This window comes from Colobus angolensis, unplaced genomic scaffold (genome assembly GCF_000951035.1).
Source record: "Colobus angolensis palliatus isolate OR3802 unplaced genomic scaffold, Cang.pa_1.0 Scaffold105, whole genome shotgun sequence".
Taxonomy (NCBI): domain Eukaryota; kingdom Metazoa; phylum Chordata; class Mammalia; order Primates; family Cercopithecidae; genus Colobus; species Colobus angolensis.
Genome location: NW_012111475.1, coordinates 4,320,828 through 4,336,556, shown reverse-complemented (window position 1 = coordinate 4,336,556; position 15,729 = coordinate 4,320,828). Strand labels below are relative to the sequence as shown.

General features: G+C 40.4%; 1 protein-coding gene across 1 annotated transcript in view; it reads left to right on the top strand.

The window, feature by feature from the left end:
* Positions 1 to 15,729, top strand: part of DNAH8 (dynein, axonemal, heavy chain 8) — a 335,359-nt gene that overhangs the window by 85,564 nt on the left and 234,066 nt on the right. The window contains exons 22-24 of the mRNA XM_011944829.1: positions 9,162 to 9,294; positions 11,487 to 11,602; positions 13,474 to 13,580. Of these exons, the coding sequence (XP_011800219.1) occupies positions 9,162 to 9,294; positions 11,487 to 11,602; positions 13,474 to 13,580 (356 nt within the window). The remainder of the gene's footprint in view (positions 1 to 9,161; positions 9,295 to 11,486; positions 11,603 to 13,473; positions 13,581 to 15,729) is intronic.

Sequence of the window (15,729 nt, the reverse complement as noted above, 5' to 3'; positions counted from 1 at the left end):
GAGCTGTTCCTATTCGGCCATCTTGCTCCGCCCTCATGTCTTATCTTTTTATGTAATCTTTTTTCTCATGTCTGTATTTTTTTCGAGACATTAAAAAATATTTTATATTTTGCAACATAATTTCAGTATCTGAAAAAAATGGGGGAGTCTCATTCTGCTCGGTGCTGTTTCTCCCAACTCTTGCCCTGAGTGGCTTGTTTCTTCCTGTTTTTCACATTTTTGGATGGGAAAGTAATGCACACACATCTATTTGTGGGAGTGCTGGACAGCCTTGGTTGAGAAACTATTTATTTATTTCTATGGGGTGCCTAGGAGTTTCACCAGCTTGGGACAACTTTATGTTAGTTTCCCAGAGGATAGAATTTCCAAAACTTCATAGATGGTATAAACTCAAGCCCCAAACCTATGTAAGGATAAGCTAGTTGTAAATTCCCAAGGGATGATTTGCTCCCCGCAGCCCAGAGCCTCAACCAAGGTAGCTGACTTTCTTTTCTAGTCCACTCTTTCCCTGAGGGCTTAGCCCTTGATTCACCTGATATTAAGCAAGGTTGGGGATGGGGTAGGTCTCATTTCCAGCCTCTCACCCTTGTGAAGGATCCAAGGCCTTATTTATTTATTTATTTATTTTTGGTTATTAAAAAAACAAAGCCCCATAGAAGCTATGGTTTCAGGTTGCTTTTTATTTTAGTTTCTATGCTTAAAAAAAATTGAGATACAACATATACTCAGAAAAGTGCACAAATCTTAAGTGCACCATTCAATGAATGTTTCTATATGATACACTCTTGTAACTATCTCCATGGTCAAGATATGGAACACTTTCTGTATCCTGCGTGATTCCTTTGTGCTTTACTCCAGCCAGTAACACCTCCCTCCCACCCATAAAAGTAATCACCATTTGACTTCTATCACTGTATATTAGTTTTGCCTGTTTTTGAACTTCATATAAATGGGATGGTGCAGCATATATTCTCTATTTCTGGCTTATTTTGCTCAGTGTTACATTTATGAGATTCGTCTTTGCAGTTGTGACACATTCATTCTTTCATTTCAACTTCTCGTTGCTCTATAGTATTCTGTAATATGGATTTAGTACAGTTTATTTGTTCATTCTACTCTTGAGGGCATTTAGATTGTTTATAGCTTTTGGTTATACACTAAGCATTCTTGTAGATTTTTTTTGTGGACTTAAGCACTAATTTGGTGGATATATACTCCAAAGGGAAGTTGTCGAGTCATAGATTATGAATATATTTAGCTTTAATAGAAATTGTCTTTTTAGAGTTTGTCTCTGAACTAGGAGCCAGGCAAGTTCATGCATTACATTTGATTGAAATGTCTCTTTAAGTTTTAAAAATCATTTCCCACTCCCCACTCTTTGTTTTGGCTGGCAACTTTTTTATTGTGGTAAGATATATTAACATAGCATTTACCATTTTAACCATTTTAAGTGTACAATTTAGTGGCATTAGGTACATTCACAATGTTGTATAACCATCACAATGATCTGTTTCCAAAACTCTTTCATCATCTCAAACTAAAACTCTCTACCAATTATACAGTAATTCTCCAATGGTAGTGCTAAGTCTCAAGAGTGTGAGTCAAGATGCAGGAGGCAGAATTCTGAAGAGCATGCTTGCCGAACAGTATGCCCAGTCACTTGCCCTGGAGTGATCTAAGACCTGTTTAGAGTTGGGCTGTCTTCTCACAAACCTACCATCAAGTGGCTATTATAGTGAAGCCAGAGCATGATTTGTAATGACAGTTCAAGTTGGATCACACTCCTGAACAGCAATCAGTTTTGGAAGCACAACATACGTAACACTAATTTTTTTGAGGCAAAGTTGCTTTGGGTCAAACAGTGGTTTCAGATTGTATTTGGGAACCAGGGCTATTTGCAGTCAGGGCAGTGTTCCTTGTCTTGGCGCATCCAAGGGTGGTTTAGGACAGATGATGTGAATTACTAAAAAGCTTTCTTCTGTTAGTTTCCAATTGTTCTTTCTGTCCTGTGATCCTAGGGCTGATAGCACTTTTCTCCTTGGCCAGCTGGCTCCCTTTTAGGCTTTGCCAATGGGTGTGCTGGAAGGATGCTGGAGGAGAGAGAAGGGACTTGCTGTTTCCTGATTTGCCTCTTATTCCTGACACTACTGCATCCACAACAACTCTTCACTCTGGCAGCAGCACTTAGTCACAGGCCTGGCTTTCCCAGCCCTTTCAGAGCCAACCCCATGTGCCTTTCATGGTACCAGCATCGTGTGTTCCCTCTCTGAGCTCCTGAGGTAGCAGCGCCAGCTGGGCAGCCCCCTCACTTCTCTGCTCCAAGTTCTAATAACTCCATCCTCCTCCCAAGTCCTAGGGATGCCAGCTGCTTCCTGCTGTTACTGTTATATCTCTGTGTGCCGTCAGTGTCCCTGTTAGCATTTTGGGTCCTTTTAAGGGAGGAGACCACCCCTCATATTGTCTTATGCCCAATTTCTGCCTCCAAAGAAAGAAGTAAAAACTAAAAGGCAGAAATGAAATCCACAGGCAGACAGTGTGCACCACGCCCTGGGCCTGGTAGTTAAAGATCGACCCCTGACCTAACCAGTTATGTTATCTATAGATTCCAGACATTGTATGGAAAAGCACTGTGAAAAGCCCTGTCCTGTCCTGTCTTGTCCTGTCCTGTCCTGGTGCATGCAGCCCCCAGTCATGTACCCACTGCTTGCTCAGTCAACCATGACCCTCTCACGCAGAAAGGGACAGGAATTGCTCACTCAGGGAGCTCGGTTTTTGGAGTCATGAGCCTGTGGATGGGCCCAGCTGAATAAAGCCCTTTTCTTCCACAACTCAGTGCCTGAGGGGTTCTTGTCTGTGGCTCGTCCTGCTACACTTTAACTGTGTTTAACCCATCCTCCATATTAAATTCTCTAATTCTATTTGTTACAATAGCTGGTGTGTCTTCCGTTTTCCTGACTGGAGCCTAACTGATAACTTCTGTCTTGATAGATGTACCAATGGAATAGAAAATCAAGGAAATGTTACGATCCAAGTTAAACACTTGGATCGTAACATTTTAAATAATTAATGAGTATTAACAATTCTGTCAACAAAATCAACTTGGGGCCGGACGTGGTGACTCAATGCCTTATAATCCCAGCACTTTGGGAGGTCAAGGCAGGTGGATCACTTGAGCTGAAGAGTTTGACACCAGCCTGGCCAACATGGCAAAATCCTGTCTCTACTAAAAATACAAAAATTAGCAGGGGGTGGTGGTGCACGCCTGTAATCCCAGTGAAAGGAGAGGCCAGCTAGGCTTCTTAAGTCGAGTAAAGGCTCAGAAAGCTGTGAAACTCACTCATTTCCTGCATCAAGCCTTACTTTAGTCCTAGATAAATAATATTGAAGATATATGTTTAAAATATTCTTAACACTAGGATTTGTGCTTGTGTTTTCTTCCCCAAGAAAGCTATAAACAGCGAAAATTTTGCTGTAAGCTTCCCTGTGTCCTCTCTCCTTTCCCCACGCTGAAACTAAAAGGAATGTTAATTGCCCATTTGTCTATGATCAGCAGACCTTATCTATGCTTCCAATTCCGATTCCTTGTAAAAATACTTTGTAAAATCCTGTGAGATCCTGTCTCCTTTGCCATGCTGCTGCAAAGTCATAAAGTAGATGAAACCTATGTTGCAATTCCGGTTTTCCTCACGATCTAAGACTTTTAATTGTTTTTGTTTCTTGCTCTAGTAACATCTCCCCACCGCACCCGCACGTATTTCCTGCCTTAAAAAGTTTAAAAAGTGATAAAAGAATCTAACACTGGCTACCTGCTCAGGACCCCTTCCACGCTGTGGAAGCTTTGTACTGTCACTCTACTCAATAAAGCCTACAGCTTTTTTTCTCTTAGTCCATGTCTCCATCACTCGCCGCAGGCAGCTGCCACGCCAATTCTTTGGCGTGGCTAAGGCAAAATCTTTAGCGTTACACCAGCTACTTGGGAGGCTGAGGCAGGAGAATCTTTTGAACCTGGGAGGCGAAGGTTGCAGTGAGCCGAGACCGTGTCCACTCCAGCCTGGGCCACAGAGCGAGACTCTGTCTAAAAAAAAAAAAAAACAAAAAAAATCAACTTGGCTCTACAGACACACAAGCACATTAGTAGTTGCCAGAGCTGTGGAGACGGGGAATGGGGTGACTGCTAATGGGTATAGGGATGCTTTCTGAGGTGATGAGAATATTATGGAATTAGATAGTGGTCATGATTGCACAAGTCTGTGAATATACTAAAAACCAATAAATGGCACACTTCACAAGGTTAATTTTGTGGGATGTGGATTATATCTTAATTAAAACAAAATTTAAAAATCAATGTAACTGTCTCCTAGTCCCTGGCGTGCCTCTAAGGCACTTCTTTAGTATTCAGTCTGTTTCTTACTGAGTTATAAGAATGGTCTTAATCCTCAAGGACTAGTGAGTCTTCTCAAGAAGAGATGGAGTCCTTGCCAGGACAGGATGCTTTGCTTTGTGTGGCCTCAACTATTCATGACATCTTATAGAGGTAGTATTTGCAGTGACATTATTTTGCCACTTGTTGAACATAAGAGGAAGGTGGCTGAGCCACTCGGTTGCCCGTTGACACAGGACATCTGTGCAGAGGAATGTGTACATCTAAGTTTCTTACCCTTGGCATTGATGGCAGTGTAGGTCATTGTGATTATGTGGAGTGGCTCAATTCAGCAAGGATTAATAAAGTTTGTTTTGCACATGTTCTTTGATCAGAGTTCAGACACAGGGATGGAACTGAGGCACAGGGATTGTGTATGGGACAGTATCAGTGAAGATCCCAGTAGGGTGAGATACCCCAGCAGTACCAGTGGTGGGAAGTCATCACCACCACTAGGGCTGAAGGGACCAGGGAAGAAAATTGTGCTTTCAGAGCCCAGTAAAAACTGAAGCCATGTGGAAGGGCTCTACCAGAAATGCAACCTCCAAGCAAGGAGGGAATGGGAAAGAAATACCCTACTTTCTCACTCCTGTAGCTCTCCTGTCTTCTCTTAGTGCCTCCTCTTGGGTTAAACCCAACTGGAAGTCAGAGAATGAGGGAATCCCACTATGTAGGGCATGGCAGAGAAAAGTAGAGAATGGTTGGCAGGACATGGAGTGTCTGGCAATATGGCTTTGATGGAGTGACAGGGATTATTCATAATTAAAGTCATGTAAATAATTTTCACAATCAGAGCTTTTGGCACATTGCTGACTGTTGCTGTATCCATTTTTCCTTCCTTCTGGTTCTATGGAGAAAGTTTCCACCTGTCTTCAAAACCGAGGTCCTCCAAATGGGCTGTTGATTCCCTGCCTACCTGTCTTCTCGGTGACCTTGTTCCACCAGTTTTCCTTTCTCCTGTATCTTCAGCACTGTCCTCTCCACTGGGTCCTTCTCACCAGCAGTACCATATGCTCTCATGCTTTCCTTGTCAACGGAAACTTTCCCACTTCTCCCTTCACTTCTCATTTACAACCAGACTTCTCCAAACGCTCGCACATGGTATCTTCACTTTCCCATCTCCCATTAATGTTTCTTTCCCCCATTTCTGGCTCAAATTATTTCTGGCACGAATTATTATTTTTTAGCAGCCTTATTGAGATAAAATTCACATACCATACAGTTCACCCATTTAAAGTGTACCTCTCAATGCTTTTCAGTATATTCACAGAGCTGCACAACCATCACTGCAATCAATTTAGAACGTCTTCATCACCCAAAAGAAACCCATCCTCATTAGTCTCTATTTCCTCTCGACCCTCTCAGCCCCGAGGTAACCCCAAATTTCCTTTCTGCCTCTGTAGACATGCCTATTCTGGACATTTCATACAAATAGAATCATACAATATATGTTCTTTTGTGACTAGCATCTTTCTCTTAGTGGAGTGTTTTCAAAATTTATTCATAGTAGCCTATATATCAGAACTTAATTTCTTTTTTTCTTTTTAAAGAAACAATGAGGTCTTGCCCTGTCACCCAGGCTGGAATGCAGTAGTGTGAATATGGCTCACTGCAGCCTCTAATTCCAAGGCTCGAGCAATCCCTCTGTCTCACAAAACTTCATTTCTTTTTATTGCTGAATAATATTCCATGGTATGGTTATGCCACATTGTATCTATCCATTCACCAGTGGATGGACATTTGGGTTGTTTCTACTTTTTGGCTACTGTAAAGAATGCTGCTGTGGAACATAAGTGTCCAAGTTTTCTTTTTTGGACTTAAGTTTTCATTTCTCTTGGATATGTATACCTAGGAATGGAATTACTGCCTCCTAACTCCATGTTATACTCTTTGAAGAGCTTCCAGGCTGCTTTCCAAAGCGACTGTATCATTTTTCATTCCCACCAGCAGTGTATGAGGGTTCCAGTTACCCTACACCCTTGCCAACACTTGCTATTATTTGTCTTTTTGATGATAGCTGTCCTGGTGAGTGTGAAGTGGTATCTCAGGGTGGTTTTGACGTATGTTTTCCTATTAGCTAGTGATGTTGAGCATCTTTCATGTGTTTATTTTTATGTTTTTGAGACGGGGTCTCACTCTGTCCCTCAGGCTGTGGAGTGCAGTGGCGCCATCTTGGCTCACTGCAACCTCTGCCTCCTGGGTTCAAGCGATTCTCCTGCCTCAGCCTCCCAAGTAGCTGGAATTACAGGCGCGTGCCATCACGCTGAGTTAATGTTTGTATTTTTAGTAGAGACGGGGTTTCACCTGTTGGCCAGGCTGATCTTGAACCCCTGACCTCAAATGATCTGCCTCCCAAAGTGCTGGGATTACAGACGTGAGCCACTGTGCCCGGCCTCCTGTGCTTATTAACCTTTTGTATGCTTTCCTTTGGAACCAGGTATTTGGATCATTTGCTCATTTTAAAATTGGATATTTGTCTTTTTATTTTTGAGTTGTAATAATGTTTTATAGATACTAGTTCCTTATCAGATATGTGATTTACAATTTTTTTCTCCTATTCCTTGGGTTTTCTTTTCAATTTATTCGTGGTGTTCTTTGATGCACAAAAGTTTCTGATTTTGATGAAGTCTAATTTATCAATTTTTTTCTTTTGTTCTGCTTTTGGTGTCACATCTAAGATAACTTTGCCTAATCCAAGGTCATGAAGATTTATGCCTATGTTTTCCTCTAAGAGTTTTTTTTAGTTTTAGTTCTGAAATTTTAGGCCTATGATCCATTTTGAGTTAATCTGTTTGTGTGGTGTACGGAGAAGGTTCCATTTCCTTCTTTTGCAAGTGGATATTCAGTTGTCCCAGTACCAGTTGTTGAATCCCAGTAACTTTACTATTATATGGTATTGGAAACATATGGAAAAATTTACATGACATTCTCCCATTTGTTTTGTGGGTATATTCTTTTCAAAAGATTACTGTGTGTTATTTTGTTGAGGTTTCTGGATATATCATGGGGATGCCAAGATAAACATGTGTGTTCATTCTGCCAAGTTAACTAGAGTGTCTGGTTCCTGAGGGGATTTCAAAGCTGGAATGTATAAACACATATGTCCAGTCTGCCGTGATCAGCTGGAATTGTCTACGTGCTTAACACTCATTTTCCCTGTTAGACTGAAGTGGCTTCCAGCCTCCATTACCATTCCAATGTTTAGCACTGCGTTGAATAAAGTGAAAAGGACGAACTGAATGAATGATGGAGTGAGGTCAGAAGAGTTGGTGGGTGTGGAGAGGATCACAGAATGTCTTTGGATAGAAGGAGGGATACCATGTCTCCTCGGACTAAAAAATGATGAGAATGCATTCAGATACAGATTACATGGTCAAGAAAGGAACACATGAGGGCAAAACATGGGGAATATGGGACTTCCCAAGGCTTTTCTGGAGAGAAGTTTGCATGGACAGACTTGGGATCCTCTGCAGATGTATTCTTGAAAGCCCAAAGTGGCTGCTACTATTTACTTTTTTTTTTTTTTTTTGTGACAGGGTCTTGCTCTGTTGCCCAGGCTGGAATGCAGTAAACATAGCTCACTGCTGCCTCCTGGGTTCAAGCAATCCTCTTGCCTCAACCTCCTGATTAGGTGGGACCACAGGCATGCACCACCATGCTTGGCAAAATTCTAAAAAATGTATTGTAGAGATGGGGTCTCACCATGTTGCCCAGGCTGGTCTCAAATTCCTGGGCTCAAGCAATCCTCCCTCCTCAGCCTCCCAAAGGGCTAGGATTACAGGTATGAGCCACTGCACCCGGCCCTGATTTACTTTTACTGTTTTTTTTTTTTTTAGAGATGAGGTCTTGTGCTGTCACCCAGGCTGGAGTTCAGTGGCACGATCATGGCTCCTGCAGCCTTGAACTCCTGGGCATGAGCAATCCTCTTGCTTCAGCCTCCTGAGTAGCTGGGATTACAGGCACGAGACACTGCATTCAACTGCTTTTCTTTATCCTAAAATGAGTGTATTTTGTGGGCATGTCAAAAGACTTACTGAACTTTGTAAACCAGTTTTCTTTTCTGAAGTTGACTAGTTCTCAACTTCTTCCTAAAGCATTTGCTAGTAGAAGAGTTTAGAAAGACAAAGTGCAGGCATTTTGAATCAGACAAAACTGATTTCAAATGGTTTTTCCAACTACTGTGTGACCTAGGAAAATTTCTTATACTTTCTGAGCCTCAGTTTTCTCTGCTGTGAAATGGGGAACATAATATTACTCATCCCAAGATCAGTGTTTAACTAAATGAGTTAATATGTGTGAAGCTCTTAAATTGATACCTGTTACACAACACCATGCTCAATTAAAAGCTTTATCTAATTTCACTCTCCAAACCAATACTCTAGATTGTCTTCTTTTGAAACCACATCTCATTTTCAAGTTCTGACATCGTTTTCTCTCCACCCCTTCAGCCTTCTTTCTTTTCACCCATGTGAGTATCAAGGTAGATTTCTATGCGTCATTGAGTCAGGGATAGGTCAAAGATGGACTTTTTCATCTTTCTGCTGTTCTTTGGGCCTTAGCAGCTATGCTTTTAGCCACTTGACAATTTTGAATCTGAAACATCATGCCATTTTCAGCTATCTCTAGCTTTTTTTCCCCAAGTGAAGTTAATTATAGTCTTATAAATTAAAGTCATAGGACTAATTTTCACAGTGTTACTTTTAAGTATCTGGAAAATAATAGTCATTTCTTTATTTAACAGACATACACGAAAGAGTGGGCTGACATTCTAAACCACAAAAGTAAGCATGTGGAAGAAGCTGTCAGAGAACTTATATCAATATTTGAGCAGATTTATGAAGTGAAATACACTGGGAAACCAGGAAAACAGTCAGGTAACTTTTCTTGTTACTATGTTTGAATTACAAGATCTACAGATTCGTTCTTATGTAAGCACCTTCTGCTTAGCAGGTACTGAATTCCAGACCCTCCCTTCCCCTGAAGCTAAGAAGGTGTTCAGCGTAAATCACATTGTTTGTACCAACAGTTTAAGCGCAGAGAGTTCTTTTTGTTAGTTAAGGAATGGTGGGAACCCCCACCCCCGTCAAATCCAAGTTTGCAACCCAGGTCCATCATTGCAAGTTGGCCTTCCTATGGATAGCAGTCTCAGGCCTGCTATGCTAACTCTAGTTTTTTTTTTTTTCTAGTGCAGCATTCTAATCAAGTCACTTTGACTATTTGATTTATTTTGCTTTTTTTTTTTTTTTTTGAGAAAAGTAAACCAGGAAAAGGTAAATTCTATAATTTTATTGAATCTGGAAAACTTAATCTGGGTGAGACCATGTTTTAAGACTTTTTTTCTTTTCCTAGATCCTTCTCTGTAGAGTAAGCTATGAATTCCTACTTAGAACTGTCTTTGGGGTTTGGGTACAGATAAATGGTACCCAGTTGAAGAGTGCATTCCCAAGGATGAAAACACAATAAGGAAGCATGTATTCTCCATCATCCATTCCCCCTCCCGTGATTAAAGGATGCCCTAAAAGGCTCCGTGTCATAACTCTAACTTTTGATTCTGCCCACGCCCTCATAACCTTCATTCAGTTTGCTTGACTGGGACTAAGAGAAACTTCCTTACTTCATCACATCTGTTCGGGCAAATTTGTATGACAAGGTGCCTGCAGTATTCAAAGTTGATGAAATAATTTTTACCTTATTGATTTTTCTGTTCTCTCAATAGGTTCTAATAGTTTCAGTTTTATTAATAAGCCTGAGAGAGAAGCTGTGAATTTGGATCCTCTTTATCAGGGGCAGGGAATTTTAAGAAAAGATTCCTTAGTAGGGGAGTGTTTTGCTTCCTAGATTATGGTTTAAGAACATGAGACGTTTAGCTTTGCTCAGATTATTGTCCTGTCCTAGATATCTCAAATCTTTGGATAAATTGGAAGCGAATGGCATATTTCATCTTAAAGTTTTGTTTTCAAGCTCTAAATAAGAACTGACTAAGTAAAACTTTGTAGTTGGAGGTTTTACTTGTTAGTATTGTAAGGGGATGTGCCTGTCAGTCACGATCCCTGTTTAGCTGCTACAAACCTGCTCTTCTCCCCAACTGCTGCTCAGGGAAGTAGTGTGAGACTGGCTTCAAGCAAGGCTAGCCACTGACTGCACCAGGAGTAGGTCACTGACACAGGGTGCCACCCAGACTCTCGAAGGAGACCTGAGAGATGGCTCTGCCGTACAGGAATGAAGTTAATTAGCTAATTACCAACATATTTGAAGTAGGGAATCTGTGGGAAGTTGGCTTTTTGGAGTGAGAGGAGAACATTCCAGTCAAGCAGAGATCCCATGAAAGTGAATAGCAAGGAGAGAGAGACAGAGAGAGCGAGAGAGAGAGAGAGAGAGAGAGGGAGAACTGTGAACTGTACCTGGAACAGTGGTTCTTAATGGGACTGAAAGGGATTTTGCCCCGAGGGAATATTTGGCAAGGTCTGGAGACATTTTGGTTGTCACACGGTGTGTGTGTGTGTGTGTGTGTGTAGCGAGGGGGTTGCTACTGGCTTCTGGTGGATAAGGGCCAGGGATGCTGTTAAAAACCCTACAGGACAGCCCCCAGCAACAAAGAATTGTCCCACCCAAGATGTCAGTAGTGCTGAGGATGAGAAAGCCTGAGCCTGGAATGAGAATGCACATCACACCTTTCCTCTTACAGTTTTTCCACTTCATTTAATTAGTTTTCATCACAAACGTCAAAAACACAAAAATATCATTTCATTCAAGTTAGAAAACTCAAAAGGTAAACAGATAATTTAGAAGGATAATAGGTAAAACTCTCTTAAAACTTTTCTGAATTCTAGATTGTATATTTACAGAGTGTATTTCTTAGTAGAATGACAATTCTATTGAGGTGGATAATTACAATTGAATTCAAGGATGACTCCTACAGGAACAAATGCAAAAAACATTTTTTAAAAAACAGTTTTTAAAGTAAGAGCTTTTTAAAAAAGGACTTCCTAAGAGGGTTTGGCCGTGTAGAATACTCGTAATGCTAAAAAGTCAAATGTTATATTTTTGTTTTGTCTTTTGTCTACAGAACAGCGGAAACACGTTGTTTTTGGAAGTGAAACAGAAGAGGGTGAAAACAATGACTATGAAGCTAATGTTGTGAATGAGGTTAATACTAATGATAAAGAAGATGAATTTAAAAAGGTATTTATTGTGGAACAACTTCATGCAATTCACAGAATTATGGTTTATAGGATTATAGATAAGCCCCATATGGTGCTTCTTCCAGGCAGTTCTGCAACCAATCTGTATCTAATGTATAACAAAATCCATAAAGTATAATTTTCAATTTTATATTGTAGGCTCAGGCAATCCTTTAAGTTTTCCCCAATATCACAGCTTTTGATGTGATTCTGTCAATCACAGTTTAGTAGTCACCTTCCCTCATTGTGATTGACCATGTTTTCTCCTATAGTAAATGTGACTTCAGGGATTGGAGCAGCAATCAGTTTGACTCAGAATGGAGAACTTTGTTCTCAGTTATTGTGTTTAATGGTTAACTGTATTGCAAGTCCAGATTGTGGTTCACTTGGGGCTCAGGGATCTGCATTTTAAACTGGCACTGTGGATGACCACTCTGGACTCTCCCCCAGGAGAAGACCTCGATAGGCAGATTTTCACGTTGTGTTGAAATGTGTTGAGAATGAAGGTTCAGAAGGGGGCCTGGGGTTTCTTTTTCCTTCTTAGCCCTCACCGTTCTGGTCATGCATGAACTCTAAATGTCACTGTCACATTTGCACTCATTCCTGCTTTCTCTTCCCCGGGTCAGTTTTCTTTTAATCCTTCATACCCACCTTCTTTTTATTCTTTGTCTATTTTACCCACTTTGACATAATCTGATACAGTTTTAGAAATAAACAGCACAGTTTTATTCCATTTTCACCTTCTTGCTCAAGGATTATATTGCCAGATAATTGGGAAACACTTTGCTGCAGCATCTAGACTTCTGCAGAGTTTAGGCTTCTTCTCAGTACCACACACCAGGCAGCTGTCAGCAACCAGCGGGTGTCAGCTGGAGCAGTCCCCTCTCAGAAGTGCTTCTCTTCCAGTTGCGTCACCTTTTGACACTGGCTGAAGTCCTTAGAGCATGATTGAGTACCCTCAGAACCTCTCCAATTGGGGGATCACTGGGGCTGCATTAGTGGTCACCTCCTAAATAGCCTCTGCCTCTCAAATTCATCCCCCACATTGCTGCCAGAATGGTCTCACGTAAAAATCTGATTATGTCACACCTGTGCTTTAGCCTGATCATTCACCAGCCCTGACTGTACCCCATTGCCACATGGAAAAGCTTGATATTCCTCTTTGTTCATGACTTACTACTCTCTCTTCTGCCTCACCAACCCAGTCTCAGAGGGGCTGGGTTCTAGAGCAGTGAGGAACAGTATGGCCAGAGCCTTGCTCCGATGTGTGACTCATTGTGTAAGCAAGACATGGGCCCACATCTCTGCCTACCAGGCTCCAAACCTGTCCTGTGCTCTGATCAATAAACTTGTCTATTTCTCCCAAGGGAAGGAAGGGTGTGGAGAGAGGGTCAAACCACGGTCCCAGAGGGTGGAATTTTCGTCTCATATATTTGAGTATTGCACATTTTAAAATACATTTATCCACCAAGCTGAGCTTCTTGAGGATGGAGACTAGTTATCTTCTTGTGCCCACGCCCTTAATCATTGAGAAATGTACCACATTTAAAGTGCTTCAGTTTTGTCAGGTGAAGATTGAGTATTGAGCCAGCCAGGATTGCTCTGAACATACTGTGTGAATTTTGGTTTTTGAATAAGTTCCTTTAGTTTGCTAGGGTGTTTATGCAAACACATTTTTCATGTATTCTTGTTTGTCTAAAATAACCAGACAAATAATTTAGGATTGAATTTATTTCCACACTGTCGTTGAAATTGTACAGTTTATTATTTGTTGCCTTTCACATGCCACAACTAATATTGTATCATTGTTTTGGGGATGCTTGAGGTTTTTTTGGAGCAGAGATACCAAATTTAATTGATTTCTTATTACAGGAGTGTAAAGAGGTCTTTGCTTTTTTCTCTCATCAATTACTTGACAGTCTTCAAAAAGCTACACGATTATCTCTGGACACAATGAAAAGAAGAATATTTGTTGCAAGGTAAGTTGAAAATATGCTAATTATGTCTGGTAACCATACTTACATTGTAATGTGAATAGCACCTATAATAAATTTATTAATTTTAAAAACTATAAAATTTAAAATATAGCGTTCATTAAAAGACTGTATGAAAGTATTTGTGTAATACTGCAAGAACTGTAGTCAAAGGAACACCCATGTTCCCCACACCCTGCCTGAGATAAAAAAGGCTACCAGTCCTCTCATGGGTCCTCTCGCTTCTTACCCAAAAGTAACTACTATCCTGAACTTGGTATTTATCATTGTCTTGGTTTTCTTCACAGTTTACTATGTTTTTGTATCCCCAGTCCACGTATCATTTAATTTTGCCTGTATCTGAACTGCGCTTGGTATACTGTTTTTGAGATTCATCCATGAGGTATAGTTTTTTATGCTTCTGTGTAGTTGGAGTATACATAGTCTGTTTATCCATTCTACTGGTGATGGTGATTTGGGTTGCTTCAGTTTGTGGCTATCATGAATAAAGCCTCTGTGAGCATCTTGTAACCGTCTCCTGCTGCACCTGCTAAGAGTGGGTTTGGTGGGTCCTAGGGTATGTGGATGCCTCATTTTACCAGGCAGCACCTAGTGAGAATGCCCATGGCCCCTCATCCCTGCAGACAGTATTATTCAATTAAAAAATTCTTGCCAACATACAGGGTGTGAAATGGCATCTCATCAGGATTTTAGTTTACATTTTCCTGGTTACTGATGAGATTAAATATACTTTCTTGTGTTTATGGGCCGTTTGTTGTTTCTCTTCATTAAAATTTGAGTTCCTAGTTCAACCACGGTGGAAGACGTGGTGATTCCTCAAGGATCTAGAACCAGAAATGCCATTTGACCCAGCAATCCCATTACTGGGTATATACCCAAATAATTACAAATCATTCTCCGATAAAGACATACGCACATGTATGTTTACTGCAGCAGTGTTCACAATAGCAAAGGCTTAGAACCAATCCAATGCCCATCAATGATAGACTGGATAAAGAAAATGTGGCACATATATACCATGAAATACTATACAGCCATAAAGAAGGATGAGTTCATGTCCTTTGCAAGAATATGGATGAAGCTGGAAACCATCACTCTCAGCAAACTAACACAAGAGCAGAAAACCAAACACCCCATGTTCTCACTCATAAGTGGGAGTTGAACAGTGAGAACACATGGACACAGGGAGGGGAACATCACACACCAGGGCCTCTCGGGGAGTGTGGGGCTAGGGGAGGGATAGCATTAGAAGAAATACCTAATGTATATGACGGGTTGATAGGTGCAGCAAACCACCATAGCATGTGTATACTTATGTAACAAACCTGCACGTTCTGCACATGTACCCCAGAACTTAAAGTGTAATTAAAAATAAATAATTGTGTTCCTTTTTTGGTCTGTTTTTCTATTGAATTGGATTAATTCATAAGTATTCTTAGTATATTACATTATTGATGATAATATAACAAATGTCTTTTGTCAGTTTTGCCTTATCTTTTCATTTTCTTTATTGATTTTCATTTTCCATTGCTGAGTTTTAAAAATATTCAAATTTATCGGTTTTAGTGATTTGTGGTCTTTTTAAAGAAACCAACTCTTCCCTACTTCATAATGTCTTCCAAAACTTTTGTATTTTTGACCTTTATATTTAGGGTTTTAATTTACATGGTATTGATTTTTGTGCTTAGTATGAGGTAACAAATAAATATAATTTTTTCCATGTGGCTAATTAGTTGACCAAGCAAAATTTGTTAAAGAATCAGCTGAGTTGTGAGGTCAGGTGGGGGAGTTATTTAAGTTGCACTGAATCTATAGATCAATTTGGAGAGAATTAGCATCCTTACAAATATTGAGTCTTCTATTTAGAATTATGTATTACCTGTGCATTGATATGTCTTCTTTAATATCTCTCTATGATGTTTTATAAATCTCTGTGTAAAAGTCCTACACATTTTTGTTAGATTTATTCCTTGCCTATTCATTGCTGATTTTTAATTTAATTGTACTGTTCAATTCTCCCAGCGTGATTGTGGATTTATTAAATTTTCCTTTTGTTAGGCCGGGCGCGGTGGCTCAAGCCTGTAATCCCAGCACTTTGGGAGGCCGAGACGGGCGGATCATGAGGTCAGGAGAT